At 39.2% G+C, this 21,760-nt stretch overlaps 1 protein-coding gene and 2 long non-coding RNA genes across 4 annotated transcripts; 2 read left to right on the plus strand and 1 right to left on the minus strand.

Moving 5' to 3' along the window:
* The first annotated feature begins 1,163 nt into the window (after positions 1-1,163).
* LOC138913616 (uncharacterized) lies at positions 1,164-2,851 on the plus strand. The gene is made up of 3 exons (XR_011419425.1): positions 1,164-2,112; positions 2,193-2,416; positions 2,496-2,851. It is a non-coding gene; the product is annotated as an uncharacterized lncRNA (long non-coding RNA).
* A 4,821-nt stretch (positions 2,852-7,672) lies between these two features.
* Positions 7,673-15,281, plus strand: LOC138913386 (uncharacterized). Of its 2 annotated transcripts, none has more exons than XR_011419100.1 (3): positions 7,673-8,493; positions 9,642-9,851; positions 14,988-15,281. It is a non-coding gene; the product is annotated as an uncharacterized lncRNA (long non-coding RNA). The 2 variants fall into 2 exon arrangements; XR_011419099.1 differs by lacking the exon at positions 14,988-15,281 and adding an exon at positions 10,508-11,358.
* Or98b (Odorant receptor 98b) lies at positions 14,469-16,444 on the minus strand. Its single transcript, XM_017146114.2, has 4 exons — positions 16,135-16,444; positions 15,657-15,843; positions 14,999-15,605; positions 14,469-14,519 (listed from the first exon to the last, which is right to left on the minus strand). Exons 1-4 carry the CDS (start codon positions 16,442-16,444, stop codon positions 14,469-14,471), a joined length of 1,155 nt encoding a protein of 384 aa, XP_017001603.2.
* Positions 16,445-21,760: the final 5,316 nt, after the last annotated feature.

Consider the following 21,760-nt stretch of genomic DNA (forward strand, 5'->3'; position numbering starts at 1 on the left):
GCTGCTCATCTGCTATTTTTTTTCCAGATTTTTTTCTGGCCACACAAACAAAAGCAAAAGCAAAAGCAACGGCGGTGAGGATGACAACTAGTGGAGGCAGCAAAGGCAAACAACAAGGATGGCACAAATTAAGTGCACACTTCCTTTGCATATTTAAATGCCCCTATATACTTCCGCTTTGAGTGTGTCTCTCTGTGTGTTTCTGTGCGCTGCTGTTTGTGTGAACAAACTTTTTTTTTTCGACCATTTGTTTGCATGTTGAACATGGCCATGGCCAAGCTCCGCCTGTCCATTGTTGTTTGATTTCTAACTGAATTGAATATAATTTAAGCTTATGCGAAGGAAGGACCGGAATGCCCGGATTACATCGGTTGCTAACTAACCGTTTCACAGGAATCGCCTGCAGATCGCCTGCTCAGGGGATTTCATAAATATTTATTAAGCCCGGGCTGCTCTGACCAAAGTGTCTGTGCTGTGAATGCCTGCGGCTATTTATTTATAAGTAATATATCTGGGCGTGGCCCCAGCCGTGTGTGAATACCTAATGTGGCTAAACGAAGCCGAGATTGTGAGAAATTGAAAAGCCATTGGTTCGGGGGCGTCGGAAAATTCGATTAAAGTGGCACAGATGCAAACCACACACGAAAAGGAAAATCTATTCCATATGATGATCAATTTGTGGATTTTCCAGAGAAAATAGGAACTCGGTTTTTTGGAAGAGATCTATCGGATTTTTTCTTTTTAAATATATTGTTGCATATACACCATAGGCACCTGAATAAATGTTTTTATATAAATTTAAGGAGTTTTCGTAGATGTGTAGTAAAAGTGGGCAGGGAAAATAAAAACTATGTTTTTGGAAATGGATCTATCGGAGTTTAGATATTCTTGCCTACCTTTATAAATAAATCTTTATCAATTTGAGGTTTTTGTATTAGAACTACAAAAATCGAAAGGGATCTTTCGGAGTTCCGATTTCCAAATATATTATTGCATACTTTTAGACACCTTTCTAAATGATTTTATATTTTTCTGGCGAAATCAAGTATTATTGCATCTCTTGTAGAATTTAAATTTTTAAAGCGCACATCAAGCGATATTAATTTATTTTTTCCTGTGCTATCCTGCAGTGCTCCTGGAGTCAAAGAACCATAAACCGCTGACACTGCTCCGAACTGAAGGCCCAGACTCAGTGGCAAGTCGAACTGGATGGGTGTGGGCCATATGCACTCCCGTGAAAACACAAATGCGATGAAGGGGGAGGCTGCCGATGCTGCGTGTGTGCCAACTCAATAGCTGGAAAATTGAAATTGAAAATCTATTGAGTATTATCCAGTCGCCGGAATGTCAAGTTCAGACAAAGCTGGTTTAATTGCCAACGCAGCGCAATTTTAATTGCAAACGGATTAATCGGTTAATCCTGGCCTCCACCCCTAAAGCATATTCAACTTTTGAGGGCAAAACAATCAGGGCCATGCAAATATGTTTCTTAGAGCAAACTAATTAGTGAAACGAAAATACAGGATTTTGCGGCTCCGGCGGCGCCCACAGCTCGTTGGCTGCACTTTAATTACTCTCAATGAGAGCGGCACTTGACCATAAAATTAACATAATAATTGGCCAGAAAAGAGGGGATGGGCTCGAAGGAGGGAAGGCTGAGTACTCCATTCGGCTGAGAGAAAGCCGACAGGAAACGCGTGACTTGGCAGCATTTTCGGCCGAGACGAGACGAGACGACAGAGTCTGATGTTTTCAACTGCTTTTAATTACAACGTTGACATGTCTAAGCTGCTTTCGATACAAGCGAGGCGGGCCTAATAGGATTAGGGCGATGACGTCGGCTGGAGGAGGTCCTGTCAAGAGGCAGCAGGACAGAAATCAAGCATACGCCGCGTTGTGCTCGAGGCAGATGAGAGATGCTCGACTCGACTCGATTGAGAGGTGTCGTCGTGGCGTGTATTTAAAAATAGAAACCCAAAAAAAAGATATATATAAAAACCGAAACGCGATGAGTGGGAAATGAAATCTAAACGCCCATGGAGCCGTGGCATGCATACTTATGCAGGCGACTGTATTTAATGGCCACTATGCGCTGCGTGCAGAGAAAAAGGCGTAAATTTTGCTAATGGCCTGAAAATTGGGCAATTTTATAGCCTCATGAATAAAAGATTTTCATTTTGCTTCAATTACAGTCAAAGCCAGAGAAGCGAGAAGCGGCCAGCCCCCAGTTGCCAGTTGCCAGTCAAGGATGAAGTCAAGATAGCAACCACACACACATATACCGAGGAGCACACATGCACACACAAGGACTCAAACCCACACACACTAACACACACAATCCCATATGCGACAAGTTGGCGGCCACAATCTTGGATTTATACGGCTTCGAGTGGCTTCAGTGGCTAAGAGGAGGAAAGTAAGTGGGCGGGGTAAGAGTTGGGGTTGCCGCCTTTAGCCTATTTAAAAATTAAAATTGTATAAATTCTTAATGCCAGCCAACGCGAGTTATTAGCCTAGCTTGATAGCTATCCTTGTGCCCCACCTGAATATCCTGCTATCCTGCTAATCGACTGCCAACCGCGATGATTACAAAAATTTCCACTTGGCCGCATATTTTACTGATTAATTCTAGGCCGATATAAAATGCGCACCATGAATATTTCATGCCCACAAAGCGCCAACAAATGTGCCAACCAAAAAACGAGAAAAAAAGAAGATATGGTTAAGCAAAGAGCATAACAAATAAAACGAAGCTTACTTTATACAATTGGCAAACCGCAAACAAAGTGAATTTCATTTTTGTTTGCGGCCACAGACGTGTCAGTTTGGACACATGAATGATGAATTATATTCGGTGGTCAATTTGGAATACATATTTCACAGCAGAGCAATAAAATATATACCCCTGATAAACCCTCGAAATACGGGAACAGAGAACTGGAATTTCGAAGCCACAGAGGAGTTTGCAAGCGGATCAGGACCATTTTTGAAGAGTCCTGAAAACCCTTTTCAATTTACCAATTCCACATGGCGATCGGTCGAAACTCCTGGTCAAGGGAAAATAATAAAGTGATTTCGATTTAAGCTTCCAACATCAATTCAATTTCAATGCCAAATTGTTGTTTCCAACCCATCGTTGACTGGGTGACTTTACCATTTACCCGATGACCAGGGGGCGTGGCACAGGGGGGCAGTCGGCGAGCCAGTGCTTAATTGAAAAACGTAATTAACTTGAATTTTCTGCTTTTGGCGTTTATTGCCGCTCATTTGCAACGGGCCATCCGAACGGTTAGGGTCGCCGTTGCAACTGCAGCCTGCGTATTTATTTGCACTGCACCGTGTGCAAGTGGATGGTCAGCTCCATGATGGGATTGGGAATTGAGTTTGGGTTGGGGGTTTGGGTGCTGGGTTCCGGCTTTTGCCTTGATGATGACGATGATGCTGCCGTTGATTAGGGATGGCAGACTTTACAAGAAGACTCAATCGATAGTAACGCACTTCAAAACACATGGATTAAACTTTTGTAATTACTTTAAAAAAGTATCTTAAGATACAAAACCACTTTTAAATGTGCCAAAAAGTATGCTTGAAAATTGAAATGTTGATTTTTCAACATTATAAATATTGTAGTATACTTTTAGACACCACTTTGCGGGTTTTTAAAACCATTTGAAGTTTTAAAGTAATGCTATGCTAAAATTTTATAGTAAAAATGAAATCATATAACATAATTCTCACCTTCAACATTTATATTTTTATTAATTGATAAAGAAAGTTCTTGTTTTTATTTCCAGATTTATGAAAATTCTTCTTAAAGAAGGCTTGAATGAAATATTGAAATATTTTTTATCCCAAAAACCTAGTTTAACAACACTTTATCAGTATCATCGATAGTGCATTTTAACGATATTTTACTCACTCCACAGCTCGATAATGACGGCTTCGCAGGCCTGTTAATGTTGACCGCAATACGCGGCTGCAAACGAAATCAGTGGAACGGCAATCGCGGGCGAAATATGCAGCCAACAGACTGACAAATCGCTAACCTTTAATTCTCCTTTAAGTCGTAAGCTTTAATAGTTCCAGAGAGTCAAAACGAGAAGCTGCACAACATTCATATTTCAGAGGAGAGGACTTTTATTTAGCTAGCTGGTCTCTAATAAGCTTCACAATGAGCTGGTGCTCTGAATGGGGGACCTTCTGTTTGGGAGCTTCCAGCACAGCACAGCTTCGTTGTTGATTTTTGCCTTTTGCGGCAGAAAGTCCCTTTTCGAGCTGCACCTAATTATGTGACCAAAAAGGGGCGAGGCCAGGCAAGTGAAGCAGGTGAAAGCAAATGTTACCTGAAACACGAGTAACTAGTAATTTAAAATGCCGCACGTGCATTGAATAGCTCTTGTAGAGCATCTCTACTACTTCTCCCTCTCCTTTGGCCAAACGTTGATTGAACGCTTAAGCTCGCTTGGGTAGGGCAAACACGTTTAATTTAATTGTTGATATGGCGACGCTACAAATGAATCGGCCACAGACTCAATTTCCACCCAAAGGACGAGGAGGAGGAGGGAGTCTCTGAGCCAAGTGTCCTTCTGCCCTTCTGTCCTTCCGTTTGTCAGCTAAGAAAATCCAAGTTGGCATTGGCCCGCTGTGAGCTGTGCTGGCAGTTGCCACATGCTGCGTCAAAATAAGTAAACATGACGGGACCAAGCCGAGCAGCCCAGACAACAAGAACAACAAGCAAAGTTGCTGACTTTACAGCCCCCTGGGAAAAGTCGGGGGAAAACCGAAGAGAGATGGCGGTGCATGGGTACAAAATAATCAAGAGCAAGTAATCTGCGATAATTAACTAAATAAGCAAGCGTGGCCAAATTTGTTGCTTACAAAACGACAAAGAGGCTGCCTGCTGTGTTAAGCCACTGCCTTTCCATTCTCCACTTTCTTTCCCAGGCTTTCTCCACCCCCTTTTAGATTTTTTCAGTGTGTGTGCGAATTATAAATGTATAATTGATTATCCTTTTAATCGCTTTAATTTGCCCTTACATACATTGCGTCAGGACAAATAAAACATGCAAGTTTTCTAATGCCCGGCCATTACTCATACGACACGTGGGCCGCAAATGATTTCAATTAGCCAAACTAAATAAACCATTAAGCGTTTTATTAAGCTCTGCTAAATTTGGTTAAATATTTTAATGGCACATAAAATTAAAATTTAATTAACTAGCACACTTTGTCCGAGTGACGAAGCAGCAGCGGGGGCCAAAGAATCGTTTTTCACAAAAGCGTGTAATTAAATTGCACGCTGACAAAAAAAATAAAAATATATATATATATAACTATGATGGCAAGCAGGAAATTATTTAAATATTCATTGTGGCATCAAGGCATGTACATTGTGCATGCAATAGCAACACAATCAACTGATGAATGAGCTAGCAATAATGAACTGCAAACAGGCGACACGTGCAGCCAATGGAAAATGGGAAATGCTGGCCGTCAACGATGTCCGTTTCCATTTCCATTTCCATGTCCTTGTGTTTCGTCCTCGTCATTGATTGAAAATATTTCGAGCGAGCTCGGGCTAATAAGAAAGCAATTATTTTTTCCTAATTTGTTTTCCCAGATTCCCCCTCCTGAAATCAGCTTAAAATGTTGCCCCGAAGATTTTGTGAGAATAACCAGAACAACAACGCAAAAAATGCGAAGCAAAATAAACAAGGCAAAAGTTGATAAAGCAAAGTGGCCAAAACCGAAACGGGGTATATAATCGGGTTTAGGCCATGCGGCAGGGAAAATTGAGCACGCTACAGCTCGTAAATTACAGCAGATTGCAAGATTACAATTTCTAATTATTATCTTTAAACAAACTTAAAAGTAAAAATCTAAATAAATTAAAATTAAAGCAAATTGAAATTTAGATTCAAAATATTAAACGTATTAGCTTATTTTAAAAACAAGTTTAAAACTTTAAAATAAATGTATGAAATTCAAAAAATTCCTAATTAATTAATGTTTTAAAAATGAAAACAAAGCAAGCAAAATTACTATTAAAAATTTGAAGCTAAAATATTTAAAGAGTTAATGAATTCCATGTTTTTTTTTATTTTTTACGTCTAAGTTAAGTTTACTTTTGTCCAACTTTGATTGAATTAAATTTGGACATTGTAAACACCTCGTATTCAGCTTAAATTGTATTTTTCCCTTAAGAGCACTAAAAAAACCATAATTTCCAGAATTCCCATTATATCTGGCAGGACCTTGGAGAGTTTACTTCTTATATTCGAATTTATTTTGCTGTGGTAGGGCACTGAAGGTCCGTAAAGCCAAGGCCACGCACTTGGCCTGTTGTTATTTTTATGCTACTTTCCATTTACAGTTTTTCCTCTCTGTACCGTACTGCACCCCTACCACTCCCCCTTCTAAAGGACGAAGGACCCTGGCCGGTAGGAAATTTTCTGCTTAATAAAAATTAAAAAGGGTTATGCGCGAGAGGCAAAAAGTTTTTCATTAAGCTGCCAACGATGATGATGATGGCGAAGGCGGTCTGTCGGTCGACAAAACAAAAAAAAAGGAGAAGCCCAGCAGACAACACGGTCGAGGAGGTGGAAAATGAATCCTTGGCTTCAGCCGAAACGGGATGCCGCAAATTTGATAATGAAGATAAATGTTTATCGCATTCAGGGGCGTGGCCGTTTGCCAAAAAGTTCGTAACGCAAATTTTCACGCTGATTATGCCAATAAAATCAATGATAAGCTTGCTCTCACTCCCGGCAAACAAGCAAATTTCGGACCGCCCACAGGTCGAATGCCGAAAAGTTTTCACGACAAACAAATGAATGGCCAAACGCAATGAATTAAAATGATAGGGTCATCTTCTCCCCCTCTCCCACGAAACCCATGAATGCCGCAAAACACAAATAAATGCTAGTAAATATCCATGAAATCATGACAGTGGGACGTCGAGGGACGGACGTGTCGAGCGGCAAGTAAATTGGTTTGCCGTGTCATTAGTGAAAAACGTATCCACATTTTGGCACTAATTAAATTTCATTTGAGTTTTTCCACTCAGTTGTGGCCAGTGAAAAGTGACCAGCAGCATGCATACGCATCTCATTTCTCACTCACGATGCGCATTTTGTCAAATTTAATTGTTTTTACATTTTCGGAATAAATTTGGAATTAATTTACAATTGGATAGACCAAAAACTGCACTCGAATTAATTTTACTTAATAGCTTGATTTTATTTTAAAGTAATTTAATATACATTATTTATTTAAATTTTCAATTAAAACTAAACTTAATTTTATAACAAGGTGATTTAATTTTAAAGTAATTTCTCACAAAATATTCGTATCAATAGGCCAATGTATAAACTGTTAAGTGGTCATAGATAAGATTATTTTGTATTTGCTTTATGACAGTAATCTTATCTCACAGGTTTATGTTACTATCTAAAACCAATGACGGGTTCGTGTTAGAGATTACAGTAGTTTTAGGTATTCTTGTATTTTCCTAGAACATAATAATTATTTATAATAATAATTAGAAAATCAGAAATATAATTATTTTTAAGTATATCTTTACAGACTTTAATTTCAAGATGGTCTAAATCTTTGGGTATTTCTTTGCGCCGTATTTTCGTTTAGTGAATATATGGTATTTTTCGCACACATTCTGTTTGCTGTCTGAGTGAGAGATTAGTTTGTGTCAGTGGGTCAATGGACTTGGAATTTTTGAAAGAGAAGCCAAGAAAGTGGCAACAATCCGAGCAGCAAAAGGAAATTACAAAACACATGGCGCCTGCAGCTAGTTACACACAGCAGACAATGCAGCCAGGTAGAAGGGTAGAAAAGTACGAAGCAAATGAAGAGAGTTCCAGGCGAGGAAGAAGCATCTGCTTTCAGGACGTGAGGATGGCTCCAGGTATATGTGTATAGATGGTATAGATGGATGGCTTGACGGGTCTGCAAAAAAAGAAGGAGAAAATGAAATGCCAGTACACGGAAGCACATTGTCAATGGGCGAGAGCATTTGATGCTTATTCTAAGTTTGATTCAGTGTCGTCGTCTCAACAGCTCAAGGCTGTTTTTCGTCCTTTTAGGCCCACAAAAGATTACTACGGCCCACTCGATGCGGAAGTTTTCGCCTACGACGAAACGATGTGGTAGATTTAAATGGCTATACAACGACGACATCGAAATAACGAGAAAAACAGCGTGGCAAATGTCTCCCATAACTGTTGCGGATTTAATTTGTTGAATTCTGTTTAATTTGCTGCATTTATTGCTCGTCACATGTGCAAAACTTTTTATTTATACACCCGGCGAGCGCAACAGCCAAACAATTTTATTTTTTTTGTAGCTGCCTTTTATGCAAACTTCACAACAGCGCCTGCAGCTCCGATTCTCCACAGCCCCCCTTGTAAAGTTATGGCAAAAGCACTTAAGCGATTTCATGCAAATTTTTTGTATATTTTTTGCTGTGCTTTCGCTCAGGTAAGCATTATGGCTATATGTCTACGCCTGCGACTCGGTGAAAAAATAAAATAAAATAAAAAATACTTATAAGGGTAGCAGTAGCAACAACAATTACGAGCCAAAAGTTGAAAACTTCTCCAAATTGTTGCTACCAAAGGTACCGTGTGCGTATGAGGGTATGTTGGACCCAAAGGGGCCATTTCTCGATGGGAATACGAATTTTGTAAGTCGTGATATAAAAGAAGCGAAAGAAAAGTGGTTGAGATCAGTATTTTGATAATATTAGTTGCCAGGATAATGCCATATCATATTATCATATCATTGAATTATAAAATAAACTAATAAAAATACTGGTCAATATTTCGCTAGTATTAGTTTGCAAGAGAATTTAAACCTGTTCCATATGATTTTTTAGGCCGAGATATGAAAGAAAAACTTTTCTTTATCGATGTTCTAAAATTCAAATTTATGAAATTTAAAATATTTTTATATTTATTTTTACACACTTTTAAAGGATATACCGAATTCGTCTCTTTGTCTCAAAAACAAGAAAAAATAACAGTTTTTTCGGTTAAAGTTATTCTTTCTATCCACGTTGACATTTAATAAGGACAGTTTATTTGAGCCAAATGAACTTCAATTTTGTAACTGTTTACATTTAATCCCCACAAATTGTTAGTCACAATATAAAACAAACTTCAACAAATTCCCTGCAATTAAAATTCATCCTTTGTAATAGTTTAAGAACCCTAAGGGCTTAATGCAAGAAACATTTAACAATAAAGCACATATCTAGTCATTTACTCAATGCAATAGTTTCATTTGTTATAACTTGGCAGTAAATCGTTATGTTAACAATTTGCCAATGAAAACACTTTTGTTTTTGATGGGCGCATATAAAAATGTCATCGCCTAAGTGGCGGGGATGTGGATGATATAATATGGACGAATATAATAATAAAGTTGGCTGGGCGGCGAAATATTACTTGCACGCCACATAAATTAGGAGTGCGTGAAATCTTTGGGATATAAATTTAATATGCCGCCAGCGGCAGTGGCAAAAACACAAATCAAAAACACTTTTAAATGGGCACGTCGCTGTCGTAAAAACATCAGCGAATCGTAATTTGCTTCTTCCCTTTCTTTATTTATTGAATGTTGTTTAGTCGAGAAGGAGCCCAGGACTCGGGCATAAATCAAGCACGTGTATGCTGGCTTATCCTGGCGATATTTGAAGGACTTTTCTGGCTGCCAAGTGATCGGGGTCTAGGATCAGGGATCCATCCATCTCTTGGCCGACAGCACTTTGTTTGGCTACCAAAAAGGAGCCATTGGGTCGAAACCCAGCCAAAAGCCGACAGCAAGCTGAGCTTGAGGTGAGTGCACCTCGGTTTTCGGGATCCAAGTTGCATTTGCATGCCACTCACCTGTTTCACTTCTTTCACTTGCTTCACCTGTTCAGCATTTCGACTTTTACTTTTACCTTTTTTCGTTTGTTTTTCGTTGCATTTGGCTCGTTTTGTTTTAGGTCGTTGGTTTTCTCGGTTGCCGCTCGGTTTGCCTTGGCTCTAATTGAAAATATTTTTGTTTGCACTTCATTAAACCTAAACGGAGCAGCAAGCTGAGAGATATGCAATGTCTGTCAGTTCCATTTGGTTGCCGTTAAAAAGGAAAAGAGCAAAAAGTTTAAATAAATATGTATGGGGTATATGTAGTATTTGTTTGCACAAAGAGATGTCGACTTTTATTGTTGTTACCCACTGTCGAATTGTTGTTGTTTTAATCCAAAATGCAATCATTGAAATGCATTTTATTTAAGCTGCACTCGCTTATTGCATTTTTGCATACAAATTTTTGGGTGGAGTAAGAGCTGAAAGGGGTGAAGTGAAAAGTGGAACCCCCGAGCGACTTATTTTTATATGCTTACAACTATGGTGGAGCTGGGATCTCCTCCGGAAACAAATTCTGACCCTGTGTGTGCGACAGTGTATTCGCAAATTCAATGACAGTTTGTGCCTTTTGCAACTTTCAGTTGATTTTTTATTGTCAATCGAACAATAACGAAATCATCGGCCAAGTTACGCCAAACGCCACAGCAGCAGACTTCGGTTCTTCAATGGCAAGGGAAACTGGAGTGGGAATCTCGGGATCGGAATGGGAATGGCAATGTGAATGTGACGGTGACAGTGACTCAGCACGGCGAAAACTTTAAGGTAGGCAGAAGCAGCAGCAGTCCGGAATTTCTGACAGAAGTCGAGAGGAGCGTGCCACACCCCATCGGTGGAGATTTATATGCCCAGGCGATGTGACTCAATCAATGGCATTTGTGTTGTGCCAGCAGCAAAAGCAGCAAAAGGAGAAGAGCGGCTAAAGGCAGCAGCATCAGCCGGAGATGTCTGAGAATGGGAGCACGAAAGTCGAGCTGACTGGGGGGCAAATGGATCTCCTTCCCCCGGAGCGACGGTGGCAGGACATCAGACAGTCGGAGGGACATGCACAGCATTTTGTGTAAAGAAATCAAAAATTTATACAAACTTTGCACAATGAATGAGCAGCAACAAAGCAGGCGGAGAAGGCTGGAGGAGCAGGAGCAGCAGTTCCAGGAGCAGCCGGAGGACGAGTGTGTCCTACTGTCCTGCCAGCAATTGCCGAAAATTGTTGCAGTTCGCCTCGCTCGCTCCTTGACAAAAGGCAACAACAGCAAATGGAACATACATACACTGCACAAAAAAAAAAATATGCAAAATGAAATTATGAGATTTGTTATGTTGTGTCTTCTATAAGCAATACAACTTTCTTTTAATTTATAAAAATCCGCGATTTATATAAATTTGATTTTCATTTAATATGCAGATTCTTGTATTACCCAAAGCAAATTACAAAAAACACACGATATATTAACCTTTGCCTTTAACAAAAATTTTCAATCTAAAAGAAATGTGGAAAATATAAAATAAAAATTGTATTATGTTATTAAATAATATTATAAACATTTTTTTAATCACTAATTGAAAATTGTAGTTTAGAAGAAATCTTTTTGGTTGGTTTTGGTTTGGAGGTTTAAATAACAAGAAATTTTTTTAAACCAATAACACAAAACGTGTTTTAAAATTTTTTTTAAATACGTTAAAAATCAAACAAAAAGCAATATTTCTCCCACTGTGGTCACTCGCCAAGCAGCCTGACTTGCAAGTTGCAGCAGCAAACAACAAAAGTGGGAGCAAGGACAGCTCGGCACCGGACAAAACAGCTCCAGGATGTGTGTAGGTAGGTATACCCAAATATAGTGAGGTATATACATATATGTACATCGGTCGGTTATTCGGTGTGCCGGGGCCAGTGCAGACGAATTAATTAAAAATTCCGAAAATATCCGGTTAGCTCTTTATAACAATTTCGTGCACAATGCCGAACTCATGCTGCATTCGACAAAAAGTCGTTCGCCCACCTTTGTGTGTGTGTTGTGTATGCTGTTTGTGTGTGTGGGAGTGCATCCTGGCCAAGGAACTTTAACACGGCAGAAATTTTAAACTTGCCATGCTGATGATGTGCTCCCAGGCGCCTCAAGATGGCTTCATCTATCTGGCCGACAGCCATTCAAACTATTTTCGTTTCGGCCGTTTACCAGGCAATCTACATAAATGAATTCATTTGCTTTGCCTTCCACACACATCTATCTATCTGTATATGAATATATGCACAATAGAATGCAGAGTGTACGGGTCGTATACGCAATATTTGATATTTATGCTCTAATTGAGGGTACAACCCGGACCTGAACTTGGCTTAAAGTCATGTTTGTTCACAGAAATAATTGCTGCTGCCAAAGAAAAAGGGGGTGAGCAAGGGGAAATGAACGGAAGTTATTTCGGCATCGAATATAAAAGGGAAAAATCATTTTTCGAACAAAGTAAAAGCGGAAAAAGGAGCAAAAATAGAGAACGTCCTGTGCCTGCGAGTCGAACGGCCATTTGGCAACAAAAAATGACCGGAATGCTCGTTAAAACTAAAAACAATTGACCACATAAATTAGCGGCATTAAAATACCGAAAAAGGGAGGAATGGCCAAAAAATGGCCCAAAGGCCGGAAGGAAGTGCGAACGATTGATTCGATTAATTGCCAAATTAAAAAGGGAGCATTTCAGCCGCAAAAAGGAAGTGAGCTGGGGAAATAAAGGGAGAGGAAAAGGAATGAAAGGGAATGTTATGACAATGTTAGAAAACCAAAAAATAATAAATGATGAGGAGGAGAAGCGAAAGGCAGTAACCGATCTGGGCTGACACAAAGTGACAGGCGCCGGGGGCCTCACTGGCACAATTGAATTTATTATGGCATTTCAACTGGGCGAGAAGAGCGTCAATTGAATGAAAGTGGACCGCAGCCCACCCACCGACCTTCCGCCCTCAAACACACACACATCCTCTATAGAGGAAAAGAGCCAGAGAAAGCTCCGTTGCAATAGCATCATTATTGGACTAAACCGAAACTATTTGCCTCAATGGGCCACAAAGCGCCACACGACGACACGCCAAAGGACTTTCAGCCGAGGAGAATCGAAAACACAGAGAAAACGGAGGGAGAAAGGACATACAGACAGCCAGGACTGCAGAAAGGACATGGACATGGAACCCACATCGCCAGCGAGACAGTCCAATGCCCTCGGGGTATATTTTTCGCCACTTTCGCTACGGCCAAAAGTGTTGACTGTCTTTGATTTTGTTTGTCTGCCTGTTTGGCTAGCTGGCTGGGTGGCTGGCTGGCCAACTTTAAGCCTCAACCTCATCCTCCTCCTCGGTCGACCAGGTCGTCGTTGCCCCGGGGGAAAGGGCTAACACCAGCAATTACACTCAGTTTTGTCAATCGAGCTAAAGTTCAGAGAGGACGGCGCATAATCAGCAAATGAATCATAAAGCAGATGGCTGATTCGCTCATTACAGTTTGTAAATCTGATCTTGTTGTAATTACACAATAAGAAAGTATTTCGTTAAACCAAACAACTTTTTTTCCAAAATTAAGATGTGTAACTTATGGCAAAGTATGGATTTTTTATTTCGTCGTGTTTCTGTGAAATATTAAATTCAAATATTTAAAATCGAATAATCATAATTATTTATAAATTTTATAGTTTTATTTAATTATTATATATTATTTTGTCAGAACTTAAAATATATGAAAATTGCATCTACAAAAATAACTTTATAGTTTATTCCCGTCAAACAAAATCCTGGCAATTTAAATATCTAGGATTGAAATTTTCATATTTTAAAATCCTTTTTTTTCAATTTTTTTGTTGTTTTAGCTGCAACATTTTTGTTGTGTGTAGAGTAGAGCCCGTTAGCAAACGCATTGTGGCTACAAACAAATTACAAAATCGGCTAAACTTAAGCCGCCGTGTTGCGTGCAGTTTATGACTAAAGCGCTGCCTGCGGATGCGCTGAAATCCTGGCCACTGCAATTGGCTTTTTCCCAACCGCACTCACGTGCAGCCTCCCCACACACGGGATCACACATTTGGTGGACGCCAGGGGAAGGGGAAAGCGACGACCCACTCGTCTATCGGCCAAAACAAAGTTAAATCGGCCAAATCCTTTGACCATGTCACACTTTTATACATAATCGTTCGTCGAGCACGTGCAGACAACCGCAATGTTGTGCGAGGACTACAAAATAAAAAAAAAATACGAAAAAAAAGAAGAACAAAAACCGAACACAAAAACAACAAGAGCAAATTACAGCAGCGGACAGCGGACAAGAGCAAATATTACGTATACGTGCGTTCAATGTCCTGATGGGGTTGAAAGCAAGGCCAATAATGCAAAAGGCATTAACAGGCCCAGGCACTGGTTTTCTGCCATAGCAGTTATTGCCATTAACATGGCTTAATTAGCCAACTGGCTGTAACAACACCGGCTTAAAGCATAATTGTAAATATTTCCGGACTTGCACAAACCAGAACACAGCTCTCTGAATAATGAAAAGGGGCCTGGGGCAGCTAGGCCAGCGATCTGAGGAGCGTTACGTAGGATATAGCACTGCGCACAATCTGTGGGTGAGAAAGAAAATGTATTTAAATGAAAAAGGCATAGGTAAAATATTTATAACAGAACAAATTTGGTTATTATAAAAATAGTTATTTTAAAACAAATTATTTTGGTGTTTTTAAAAATTACTTATAAATATATCTAAAAGTATGCAGTAAGAATTTCTTTACAAAAAAAAAATATACTGTTTATTTAATAACAGTCTGTTTTTTCTGGAAAGCATAAATATTTGAATATAAAATTATTTTGGTGTTTTAAAATTACTTATAAATATGTCTAAAAGTATGCACTAATAAATATTTTACAAGAAAAAATATTATTTTGTTGCATATTGTTAGGCACCATTAAAATTGATTTAAAAAACGTCCAGCTATTTCTCGAAAGCATAAATATTAAATAATCTAAATTTGATTGGTTTAATTTTGAAAAATAATATTTCTAATCGTTCTTTTATCCATATTTTTTTTAAGGGTTTTCCTACCATTACAAGTGTCTGCCGATTGGCCTCGAAGAAGTAACCATCGATGGGGCATCCTCTTCTCGACCGCATCATGGCTATCTTCAAAGACCTCACAAGCTGGCTGTTTTCCTCCAGAAGATTAAGCCAGTTGCTCTCGTAGATGGCCTGTCCGAAAAGCTGACTCTCCGTATTGACACTCGATCCGCAAATGCAGTAAATGGAAACCTGGCCGATAATGGCTGCCGTAAAAGCGGCGTAGAAAAGCATGGCTGGCTGAAGGAGATGGGCAGATAGTTGGTAGCACAGGACACACAAATGCAAAGAGGCCGCCACAAATTGGGCGAAGATGAGCGGCCTGAAGAATCCATTTAAGGAATGTCCCAGTTGCAGACACTCTTCATATAAACTAAATATGTGCACCAGGTTTTCACGTGTCTCTCCAAGACTTTTGCCCTCAAAATGCATCATTTTTTCACGGGAAATCTTGAAAAGAGCACAGAGATTGTGGCTCAGAGAGCAGAACAGAGTGTCCACGCAAACGGTGGGCAGAGCCACGCCCAGAGCAGCACTTACACACCAGAAATATGAAACGAAGTAGTTGAAAATATGCGTATTGTTCCAGGGATATCTGTAAATTTAGGATTACTCTTCTGGAATTACTTTAGTATATCTTTCTTACACACTGGGAAAGGGCAAATCCGGCTGCAGTTGGCCTGTTCGATGGTAGCTGACCAACATGGACAAAGGTGACATCAGACAGGCTAAAAACCCGGCCGTCACAAAACAGTAGCTGTAAAGGGCACTGATAAACTGATCCCGATGGTTTTCGTTGGAGACAATTTTTTTACCGACTTCCCATTGAATTTCTAAAAATTAAAATGCTTCAATACTAATTACATTTTTTTTTGACAAATAAAATATTTTAAAATAGTTTTACGTATTAAATAAAATATTTAAAAATTTTTAAAATAGTTTTACCACGCTACTTTTTACTAAAACTAAAAAACTGATTCATCAAAATCCTCAGAAAATCCGATTTATTTTTCACAGCATAATTTTAGGAAACTTTTTTGGTGATTTGAAAACTCATTGGTTGTTGTGAACACACAAAATTGATGAAGAAATTAGTCCAAATTAATTCATTGATGAAAACTCACCCCTTTGCAGGATACCTTGAAATTGCTGTATAAGAAACCTAAAGTCCTTGTATAGCCACAGAAATAAGCCGATCTTGCAGAGGGCCAGCAAGTCGACAAGAACCGAGCAGAGGGAGTCGGTTAATTGCTCCACATTTTGGATATTTCGTAGGCCAAATGCGATGGTCAGAGGTAAAAAGGTGGCCACCGAGAGGATGCAGCAGATGCTTCGCCGGGGATATCGATGACTGACATCCAGCTCGTCCAGCAATTCCAGACCCAGAAGGCGAAAGAAAATGGACTGCAGTCCAAGGAACTTATCCGTCAGCATGTCGAAACGAGTGAGAAGTGCTGAAAAGTGAATGAATCCTTTATAGGAAACTTGCAGCTCATTAACGGCTAAGTAAAATCAATAACCCATTAGATGGTATTTTATTATTTAAATTCGAGTGTCTTCAACCTTCAACCTTTTGCGAGCCTGAAAATGAAGTGGCGGTTGCAGAAGTGTCCTTTGCACTAGAGGGATTTAAATGAATGCATCAGCAGGAGGATTGTGAGAAGCCCTCTAATGTTTGCACAATAAATTATACTTAATTAAAAACAATTAAAAGCAAATTCCAATTGCAGAAGCAGAAGCAGCCGTCAAGCAGCCTGTGGTGCCGCAAACAAATCTCTGAGCCACTGCAAATATTTGGCAGCAATGCTAAGCAAAAACTAAAACAAATCCTAGCTGCATTTCAAATGTGAAAACTTTTGTTTGCTCGGCTCTTTTTGCTTTTTGCTCTTCTTTCCTCAGTTTCGAATTGTATGCAGCTGTTTTCGGATTCGTCCAACATTTCAGGGTTTTAATTACTGTTAAGCCCGAGACTTTTACCGGCTATCGTATCGGTATTGTTGTCGTGGTCAAAGATCACAGCCAAACAACAGTTTCTGCTGCAAAGTTTTGCCATCGTTTGGTCGGATAATTTAGCTTGGCAAAATAAATTAATGCAATTACATGCTCGGCAAATGGCTGGCAGCTTAAGAACCAGGTCTAAGTGGAGTCATAAAGTACACAAACACAAATTGAGTTCAGGACAAATGCCACATTATTAATTCGAATTTCGAATGTGTGAATGTGAATGCCGAAGTGGGTAAATCAGAGGTTTGCCTTCGATTCTATTTACTCAATTATTAACCAGGGCAGCTTGAGTAATTAATTAAAAATTTTTACCTAACCTACAGAATGGACTTCCCTTGTAAATTCTCTGGGGAACGAACAACTTTGGCCTAGGCGCACATAAAACAAACATTGACACACTGACCAGGCAGCCCACCAAAATGGAGTTTATATATTTTCAGTAAAGCAAAACTTGCTCGAAACTCAGCTGGCAGCTGACAGAAGGAGAAGGGGGAAATGGAAATGGAAGGGAAACCTTGCTGGGGGGGAAACCGAAAACTGTTGAAGAACTTTTTCTTATTCCCGGCATTGTTATTACCACGTTGATGCTGCTGTGTTTCCATGGCAGCAGCAGCAGCCGCCTCTCAACGAAACTCGAATTTCCTTTTTACGGAGGCGTGAAATATTCGACTTAAGAACTGGCAAGAATTATAATACTCGAGCCAAAGTCACTTGATAACTATTGTTTCGGGTCTTAGTTAGCACTTATCAGTTCATTTGTTTTGAGGTAAAAAACCGAAGGAAAGGTGTGTTTTATACACAGAAAAAAAAGTTGATAGGAAATAGGGTCAAATTTATCTTATTTTATTAAGCCGATATGATTTATGTCAAATTTATGATTCAAGCATATCAAAATAATATTTTATCATATCATTTAAAATACCAAATTTAGTATTTTTTGAAAAAAACTGTAAAAAAGATAAACTTGATCTTTAAGGAATATAAAATTGACCAGCACATATCAATCTGATCTTTTGTACTGTGTAGGGGCTAATATATAGGGGCAGCTTTAGGAGGGTATCCTTAAATTGGTGTTGAACTGCGCTCGAGTTGAAATACTTTGCCATTTAGTTGTTGCATCGCCCGGACAGCAGTTGAATCCAAAATGAAATACTTGATTTCAGCCTCCGTGGGATTTGGCCTGCAACTCCGGAGGAGCAGTGAAAACTTTGCCGCTCTCTCTCGCAGGAAGTCAACTTGGCAGGGGACTGCGACTGCTACGGCGACTAAAAGAAAGCCTGCGAAAGCAGTTTGCTTAAAATGTTTAGTGGAAAGTGTTTTAAAATACATTAAAAAGTTCACGGCTGCCCTGGCACGCATTGAATTTATGCGAATTTGGTGAACTCCTTGAGTGGAAACTTTTTGCATTTGCCGCCGCCGCCTCTGCCGCCTTCTTCCACCCAATCAACTTAAATATTTGTTTAGCTCAAGTACTTTCGTGTGGGGCCCCCCAGCCCATACCCTATATCATTCCACCTTTGTTGGGGCATCCAGAATCGTACTTAGACAGTTGTAATTAATGCCCCAAACCGAGAACGAGAGGCGGGAAGCTTTGTATCTCCTTCGATGGTAACCGTATCCCCACTTCAACTTCTTTCGAGCATGATTTTTCGCCCTGAGCGTGTTTTCATATTTGCTCCTGTCATCATTTAATGAGAGATATTTTATTTCCCGTCTCATATTTATTGGAATATTACTGGTTTGGGTGGGGCCCTCGACTTTCAATACCTGTAAAAGCGGTTGGTTGGTTGGTTGTGTGTGCTTCTGTTTATGCCACGATTTGATACGCTCGAGGAAAACTGTCGAATTCGCAAATGACGAAGCCCTATTTAGATCTCTGGAGGCACTTTTGTCTAGGCCCCCCGGAAAACCGAGGCAAATGGAAAAGTATTTTTGCAAAACAAACAAGTCGCAAGTAATTTGTTTTTCGCCCCTTCCATCGGAAACCAATTTTCGTGGGAAAACAGGCCATCCATTGCTTCAAACCTGAATGTAAATGGTTTTATTTTTTTCCATTTTTCCCCTTTCTTTTTTTTTTGTTTGCTACAGCTAATTTGCAAAAGCTGATGCAACTGTTGAAATAAGGAAATTACATTAACGCCAGTCATTTTTGCGATTGCCATGTTTCATTAATAACAAACGCCTGTAAATAATTGTAACAACTACGGCCACAACTATGCTATAAGTCAATTAAAACTTGTGGGGAAAATAAAGAAAAATATCCTGTATTTTAAATACTCTATAAATTGAAAAACGAGGAATAAAACATTTGATTTTGTGCCAGTAAATGCAATTATTTAATTTAAGAATATAAAACCGGTTGAATAGGTGATTTTTAAATATTTTTATTTTATTAAAATGATTTCATAAGTTTTTATCTATGTTAAAAATATCAGTTTTCAGCTATATTGAGCGTTCAATCAAATTGTGCTGTATTTTTAATTATGAGCACGATATGCAACCTATCACCTCTCCGTCGCCGTCGAGAATATAATTTGTATATCCTCCGATAGAGTAAAGCTACGCATGAAAAGGTATGAAATGCATTTAAATTAATAATCAATTTAAAATACAATCGCTTACTGGTTGATTGAGGTGGAATGTGCGGGGTAGCGACATCAAAACAAATGAGAAAAGGAATTTCATATTGAATTAATGCAACTAATGAATATAGCTCGTGCTGTTCATGCAACGTTCATCGTTTGCAACGCAGATCCCTCGACAAACAAGGCCCGATAAAATGCAGAAAAAGAGTTTAATTTAATTTGTGTCAGAGCAAAAGAGCCAACAACGCGGACATGGAAAATTGTATTAATCAGACAAATAAGTGTTCGCTTTATTTTATGAATAATTAAAAATATTTATTGCCCTGCCCGTGGCCGAATGCGAATGTGAATGTGAATGCTGATGAACTGATGAACTACCCGTGGCCAGAGGCGGTAAATTGACTTTCCGTCAGTTTGCCCACTTGAGGCACAATTGCATAATCAAATCCACAACTATTCAATTATGTTTGTGTCACTCCAGTGACACACAGACTGAGCCAAAGCATCGTGTGAGAATAATTCGGCCAAGACCCAATCAAAGCCGAATTTAATTGAATTTAATTTAATGAATATCAATATCGAATATTCTGCGTTCAAACTCGATTAAATTTACGCCACGCCATGGCCCAAAACCAAATACCCAAAACGCCCCCATTTCGACCAAATGGAGCCATCAACGGGCCACGACTGAAACGAGGGACCAAAAACGAGTCCCAGACGGAATGAAATGGAAAAAGGACATGCGCCACGGCTCCTGTTTCATTTCCATCATTTCCGACGAAGGATTACTCTTCCATAAATCCTAAGAGAAAGCAGTTCTTATCAGCCATAGATTAAGAGCAAATCCTGGCCAGCAATTAGACATCTGTCAGCGTGTTGACCCACAGGAAATACTCGAAGAATTCCCGACAGCAGCTGAGGCACTCCATCATCCCAGGACACTCCTATGGGGACTCCTAGTCTCCTCCAACTTCACACGCTTTTTGATGACCATAATGACAACAATTAAATATAAATCACCGCGGAGGAGCACAACATGCCAAGGATTTACCTACCTTCACCCTCCATTTTTTCTTCACACCCACGCACGCATACAATTAGCTTTTATGGCCGCGGGCCCAAAGGAAAATGGCGGCCATGGCCCTGGCCAATGGTAATTTGAAAATATGGTAATTATGAAGCGGCTTTGTATAAGGCAAAAAAGCAAAAAAACACTCTGGATAGGGAGAGCAGCCTCTGGAACCTCTGACACCGCCGTTGTGTCTGTTCTAATTAGGCGCACATAAATTGCACCACAAACAGGGAGAAGAAGCAAAACAACAAGAAGCTTCAACAACAAATCCTAAATAACAATTAAAACAATTTTCCAGATTAAAAACACCTTACAGCCAATGCTTTAATATTTTAATTAAAAATTCCTTAGCCTCCGCAGCGAGCGAGGTGTTGGTAAAAGTGTAGAAGTGGAGCAAGTGGAGAGCCCCCTTCACAGGACCCTTGAGCGAATGAGTGGTCGAGTGTTCCCTGAATGGTCTCTGGAGGCCTATGACTTTGAATTATTGCACGGCGAGTCATAAATTAAGTGCGTGGCCCTCCTGACCCGGCTGAAATAACATGGGGTATGGTATGTTTTGGGGCCAGTTGTCGATGGTGGCAGGTGGCCAATCAAGCTCCCGCAATCCCATTAAGCGCTTTTTAAGGGTTTTCTTAATTTTAAAATTTGATTTATCAAATGTTTAAACACTTTGACCACTTTAGTAATATTTATAAAAAATAATAAATGCATTTAAAGATTATTATATAAATTAGGTGAGTTTTTTACCAAGTGTAATTATATTGTATTATACATGTATTTGAAAAATATTTGGTAAAAACGGAAAAACTATTTATATCGAAATAAAAAACCTCGCAAACAAGAAATAAAATTTATAAAAAAAACCGTCTAACTTAAACACAATTTCTGAAATTTCTTTAATATGTAAGTATTTATTCAAAGGGCAAATAAATAAAAAATACAAAATGATATTAAAAATACAACATAAAGGATATCTTTATTCTAAGATTTTTTATGTACCTTTTTCATTGAAAAGTTTTGGTACTATTATTTTGAAAATATAAATATTTTGACATGTCATGGATGGAATCCATCTAGAATCTAGATTCT

Source organism: Drosophila takahashii, chromosome 3R (genome assembly GCF_030179915.1).
Source record: "Drosophila takahashii strain IR98-3 E-12201 chromosome 3R, DtakHiC1v2, whole genome shotgun sequence".
Taxonomy (NCBI): domain Eukaryota; kingdom Metazoa; phylum Arthropoda; class Insecta; order Diptera; family Drosophilidae; genus Drosophila; species Drosophila takahashii.